At 57.7% G+C, this 6,110-nt stretch overlaps 1 protein-coding gene across 1 annotated transcript; it reads right to left on the bottom strand.

The window, feature by feature from the left end:
* Positions 1 to 1,968: 1,968 nt before the first annotated feature.
* LOC140656811 (protocadherin gamma-A10-like) lies at positions 1,969 to 5,234 on the bottom strand. Its single transcript, XM_072872977.1, has one exon. The coding sequence runs from the start codon at positions 5,069 to 5,071 to the stop codon at positions 2,369 to 2,371; it is 2,703 nt and encodes a 900-aa protein (XP_072729078.1). The 5' UTR covers positions 5,072 to 5,234; the 3' UTR covers positions 1,969 to 2,368.
* Positions 5,235 to 6,110: the final 876 nt, after the last annotated feature.

The following is a 6,110-nucleotide window of genomic DNA, read 5'->3' on the forward strand; positions in this document are numbered from 1 at the left end:
ATTATGTCAACTGTAGTAGGTACACAAGAAGAGTATCCAGCTGGGAAAAAGTACATGGGAGGATCACACAGGAGTTCACACCAAAGACCATAGGCACAGCTCTCCAAGTCATTGCTTTGGACAAGAAGAAAAGGAAAATGGCCAGAACCACACCTATGGGACCCATACAGCAACTAGGAGAAACGGAACATTTACACCTACCTTGTAGACATTTCAAGCTAAGCCACAGCAAACTCTTCCACCTGCCCTGTCTCTGTGCAGACAGAATGCTTCAACGTGCTCCACTATCATGTAACAGGGAAGCTAACTTTGCAGACAGACACCATTGAAAGACATGCTGCACACACAACTTCTCTTTACAGAGAACAAGCATCACAACATGGACGCAGGCATGGAGACTTCTCTGCTCATCACACTCATTTCAAGAAACGTAAAATGTTCTAAAGGGCACAAGCGATATGCAGCTTGGTTAAAGCCTCAGTCGTCAGTATCAGCTCAAAGGCACCATCATTCCTCCTCAGCACACAGGCAATTTGGAAGATGTGTGACTCTGCGACTGTTAATGCAATGCTTACGTCTATGCCCAATACCTACCGTTCACAGGAAAAGCTGTATCCAACGTGATGGTGGATAAAATGAGTAACTTCCTCGCACATGCCTCAAATAACAAGCCCCAAACCCAGGAATTCCTGACAAATGTACCCTCCCATCCCCTACATCCCCACCAATTTTAATACCAACAAAACATCAGCAGGTACCTCACATGAGCATGAGCCATTAATAATGCCTGAAGGTTAGTCAAGGCTGGGAAAAGCTTAATACCACCAGGATGAAACTCTACATCATAGTCTTACAAGGACATATAGGTGGAAAAATGACATTTCACACAGCAGTTACTAGAAATAGAACCCCTGAGTCATGTTTGCACTTCCATGGCTATTGCTTGCAGCCAAACTTGTCAGAGGACTGTCATCCCCTTTCAGGATGCGGGAAAAGGGGTTTTAGTGTAAGTGACAGAGGCCTTGGCACTAGGCATGATATTAAAGCACCGCCCAGGCAGACGGAGCATACAACCCCTCTTTTCCTGCTTCAAAGCCAGTCTCTTGCTGATACTGCCAAAACTTCTCACCATCTGTATGTGACAAGCAAGAACATTTGTTCCAGTGACATCTTCAGACACGTTATCAGACACACAGAGGCCCACCTTTACCTCAAGGGAAGAATTTAACTACCATTCACAAGGAACATCATGCAATAGGAAAGCAAACTGATGAACTCACAACATCCAAAACCAAGACACCTTCAGACTCATTTTCAGTAGTTCAGCAATAAACCCTGGGAATCAACAAAACACATGCCATGTCTCCACCAGTACCTCCCCACACACAGCACCCCCAAGACTCCCCTCAAACCCTTCACAGATTGCATGGTTGACGCTGATCTTCATCATTTGCAGATAGACTCCATCGAAAGACAAGTTGCTCAGACAACTTCTCCTTACCAGGGACAGTATTTGACTTCTCAGCATGTGCACGTGACAAGCAAGAGCATTTCTTCCAGTGATATTTTAAGGAAACACGTCTACGAATACGTCTTTCTCTTTACAGCTGTAAACATGAAAGGCACGTACAGGACAGTCAGGCAAATGTAACAGAGGTGATCTTCCACACATTATCAGAGACAAAGGCCCTCCTTCAGATCATTACAACGAGCAAGTCAAGAACTTAACACCTGCAGAAAGGAAGGGATCAGAACATACACTTCTAGATTATGTAGAGGTATTACCTAAGGTAGGTACATAATTCAGGTGTTTAGTAGGTAGCGCATACACAGTTTGCTCTTTCCAAGGCTCTCACTATGACATTTGTCATAAGTACATAATTAAGCTGTTACTGAAGAATTGACGACAACCTGCAAACACGCAGGAAGAACCTCCCAGGGCTCCCAATACAGCTGGAATAACATGTGTTAGGCCAAACTTACTTGGGAAGCCAAAACTCACATTGCATGATACTACAGCTGGGCACTGAACAGGGAAAGGAGCAAACCATCCCTCTTGTGTCCTTCAACAGCCCCTCACGAACAGCTCCCATGACTCCCATTTCCAATCCTTCACAACTTGCATGGTGTTCTTTGACCTTCATAATTTGCAAGCACATGGCATCAAAGAGCCACTTGCCCAGACCATCTCTCTATAACATGCACCAGGATCATGCCACGGACTTCACAGAGATCTCTTTACATCTCTGTATGAAGAAGGAAGAGACATTTGTCTGCTCACTAGTCTTCTGGGAAGAAACATCAAGGGTCTAAAAGTAAGAGAGGAGCATGCCTCCAAGCAGGGCTGGATCAAGGAACAGCGTGCAACTCAGTCACGACAAAGCCTCGCGCTTAAGAAGTTCAAGGCAACAGTAGCCCCACTTCGCCTGCCTCCCACACCAGCTGTAACGCTGAGACACAATCCCATGTTCGCCTGCCCGGAGCAAGAGGCACCAGCACACAGCGCGTTGCTGACCAAAGTTTTGCCTTCCTCGCAACTAAACCTCCCTAGGCGGGACACAGAACAAGGGGGAACAGGCAGAGAAGCAGCAGAGGGAAGCGTCGCGGAGAACGTCTCGTCAGAGGAACTCACCGGGGGAGCGGCGGGGTCCGCGCGGCGGGCGCTGGCAGGGTCCTCCGCGAGCAGCGGCACGGGCTCGTCGGGCGGCGGCTGGGCCGGGAGGGTGTCGCAGCAGCTGCCGCCCGACAAGCGCAGCTGGCTCTTGCGCGAGTCGGCGGTGAGCGACACCTCGTGCGAATAGGAGTGCAGGAAGGCGCGGACGCCGTCGATGCCCACAAAGTGCGAGGCCGGGATGCCGCGGAAAGCGCCGCTGCCCGCCGCCGGCAGCTGCGAGCGGCGCCAGCGCCAGCGCCGCAGGCGCAGCGCCAGCAGCAGCAGCAGGAAGGCGAGGAAGAGGCAGGACACGGCCGCCACGGCCACCACCAGCCACCGCGTCAGGCTGCCGGCCGGCTCGTCCGGCGCCGCCGCCGCGCTGCCCAGCTCCGCCAGCAGCTCGGCCACGCTCTCGGCCAGCACCACGGTCAGCGTGGCCGTGGCCGACAGCGCCGGCCGCCCGTTGTCCTTCACCACCACCACCAGGCTCTGCCGCGCCGCGTCGCGGGCCAGCAGGAAGCGCGCCGTGCGCACCTCGCCGCTGTGCAGCCCCACGCGGAACAGCCCCGGCTCCGTCGCCTTGGCCAGCTCGTACGACAGCCACGCGTTCTGCCCCGCGTCCGCGTCCACCGCCACCACCTTGGCCACCAGCGCCCCGGGCTCCGCCGAGCGCGGCGCCAGCTCCACGCCCGCCCAGCCCGCGCCCGGCGCCGCCGCCGCCGGCGGGTACAGCACCTGCGGCGCGTTGTCGTTCTCGTCCACGATCACGAGCCGCACCGACACGTTGCTGCTCAGCGCCGGCGCGCCGCCGTCCTCCGCCCGCACCCACAGCCACACCTCGCGCACCTCCTCGTAGTCGAAGGAGCGCAGCGCGTACAGCGCGCCCGTCTCCGCCTGCACCGACACGTAGGACGAGAGTGGCGAGCCCCGCACCCGCCCCTCCGACAGCCGGTACCGCACGCGCGCGTTCTGCCCCCAGTCCGCGTCCGCCGCCCGCACCGTCAGCACCAGCGCGCCCGCCGCGTTATTCTCGGGCAGCCGCGCGCTGTAGCGCGCCTCCGCGAACACCGGCGCGTTGTCGTTCACGTCCAGCACCCGCAGCGCCAGCACCGCGCTGCTCCACAGCGCCGGCGACCCGCCGTCCGCCGCCCGCACCGTCACGTTGTACTCCGCCACCTCCTCGCGGTCCAGCTCCCTCGCCGTCACCACGCGGTAGTAGTCCTCGAAGGACTTCTCCAGGCGGAACGGGAGGCGTTCGGCCATGCTGCACCGCACCTCGCCGTTCGCCCCCGAGTCCCGGTCCTGCACGTGCAGCAGGGCCACCACCGTCCCCGACGGGGCGTCCTCAGAGATCGCGCTCAGCGCCGACGACACTGTCAGTTCGGGAGCGTTGTCGTTCACGTCTGTCACGACAATCGCGACTTTTGCCATGCCGGAAAGTCCGCCGCCGTCTTCTGCCTGCACCTCCACTTCGTAGGAGTCGCCTTCCTCGAAGTCCAGGCTCCGCACCAGCGTGATCGCTCCGGTCTCAACATCCAGCTGGAAAATTTCCAATGCCATGTGCGACACTTTCTTCAATGAGTATTTCACGTGCCCGTTCAGCCCCTCGTCGGCGTCGGTGGCCCTGACGGTGACGAGGACGGAGCCCACGGGCACGTCCTCCGGCACACGCACCGTGTACTCCGCCTGGCTGAACACGGGCGCGTTGTCGTTCGCGTCCAGCACCGCCACGCGGATCCGCGCCGTGCCCGTCCGCGCCGGCTCTCCGCCGTCGCTCGCCCTCAGCACCAGCTCGTGAAACGCCGCCTCCTCCCGGTCCAGCGCCTTCGCCAGCACCAGCTCGGGACGCTGATCGCCGCCGGGGCCCGCCTGCACGGCCAGCGAGAAGTGCTCGTCGCCGCTCAGCTCGTAGCTCTGCAGCGAATTCCGTCCCACGTCCGGGTCGTGAGCCCTGGCCAGGGGAAACCGCGACCCTGGGGCTGTCGTCTCGCTTATTCTCAGTTGCGTTTCTGACTCTTGGAAGCTGGGCGCGTTGTCGTTGATGTCCGTGATTTCCACTTCGATTCCGTAAACCTGCATTTCCCCCTCCACTATCACCTCACACCGCAGCACGCACTTCTCCAACAGCCGGCACAGCTGCTCTCTGTCTATCCTCTGCGCCGTCACTAAATGTCCCGTCTTCCCGTGCAGAGCGAAATACTGCGTCCTACCTTTATCCAAGATGCTGAGGTCGCGCTGGCGGAGCGCCGGCAGCTCCAGCTCCAGGTCCTTGGCCACGTCGCCCACGAACGAGCCCTTCGGCATCTCCTCGGGAACCGAGTAGCGCAGCTGCCCCCACGCCGCCTCCCACGCCGCCACCAGCACGCACCACAGCAGGGCTCGCTCCCGCCGGCCCCGACGCCTCCCCGCCGCGCACATCTCCGCCGCGGCACTGCCGGCACTGCACCACCGCCGGCAGCTCCCCGCCGCCGCCCGCCGATCCGTCTCCCGATCCGACTCGCCGCTCCCGGCCGCTGCCGCCGGCCCCTCCGCCTCGCTGAAGCACGGCTCCGCACCGCGGGGACACTCGCAGACCGCCCGGCCGCCGAGACAGCCACAGTGCGAGCGAGCGAGCGAGCCGAGCCGCAGCGGGCGGGGCTGCCTCCAGCGCTCCGGCCTTCCTCTCGCTCCTCCTCGGTCAACAGCGGCGCCCGCAGCCTCCTCCCGGCACTGCAGGCACCCAGCGCTGCCGAGCACTGCCGCCTTGCCTTTCCCACGCGCAGCTCGCGGGGACCGGACAGTCCACGCGGAGACGTCGGTTCCCGGCCAGCGGTGATGTCGTACTTTGGCTTTTCTCGAGCCCATCTCCTCTTTCATCCTCCAGGCGACCACAACCAGGAGGAAGGCACAGGCCTCCCGTGGGCGTGGTGTTTCTACCGCAAGGGAAAAAGGACTGAGTTAACAGCTACATCATTAAACATCCGAAGATGCAGTTAATACTGAGATAGGAAAGTTAATGGACTCTAATGGGTGATTTCCTTTATAATGGGCCACATTAATTTAGGGTGTGTATAGTTTATACACATTTACACTGAAACAATTAATTCGATAGCTTGAACAACAAGGAAGGAGATTTCATTTTGTCAGAAATCCACGTGTAAAGGATTGCAAGTTGTTAATTAATTATTAATAAAGTAATAAGAGGCGTGGGGACCATTTCTACATGTGAAATGTGCAAATGGACTTTATTCAAGTGCCTAACTGCTTGTCATTTTGATTATGCCCTTTGTCGTTGTCGATATGTTCTCAGACATATGGGTAGAGGCTTCTCCTTGTAAACGGGCAGACACAACAAGTATTGCAAGAAATGGCTGACAGACCGACTTCCTCGATTTGTATTGCCCTGTCAACGCGATCAACCAGGTCCAAGCACCTCTCTTTGGGAAATGGGGAGAGAAAAAGAAGACAGGCTCCGAAA

Source organism: Ciconia boyciana, chromosome 9 (assembly GCF_034638445.1).
Source record: "Ciconia boyciana chromosome 9, ASM3463844v1, whole genome shotgun sequence".
In the NCBI taxonomy this organism is placed as follows: Eukaryota; Metazoa; Chordata; class Aves; order Ciconiiformes; family Ciconiidae; genus Ciconia; species Ciconia boyciana.

Excerpts from the sequence above, each read along its gene's own strand:
- LOC140656811 (XM_072872977.1), bottom strand. The coding sequence starts at position 5,071 with ATGTGCGCGGCGGGGAGGCGTCGGGGCCGGCGGGAGCGAGCCCTGCTG.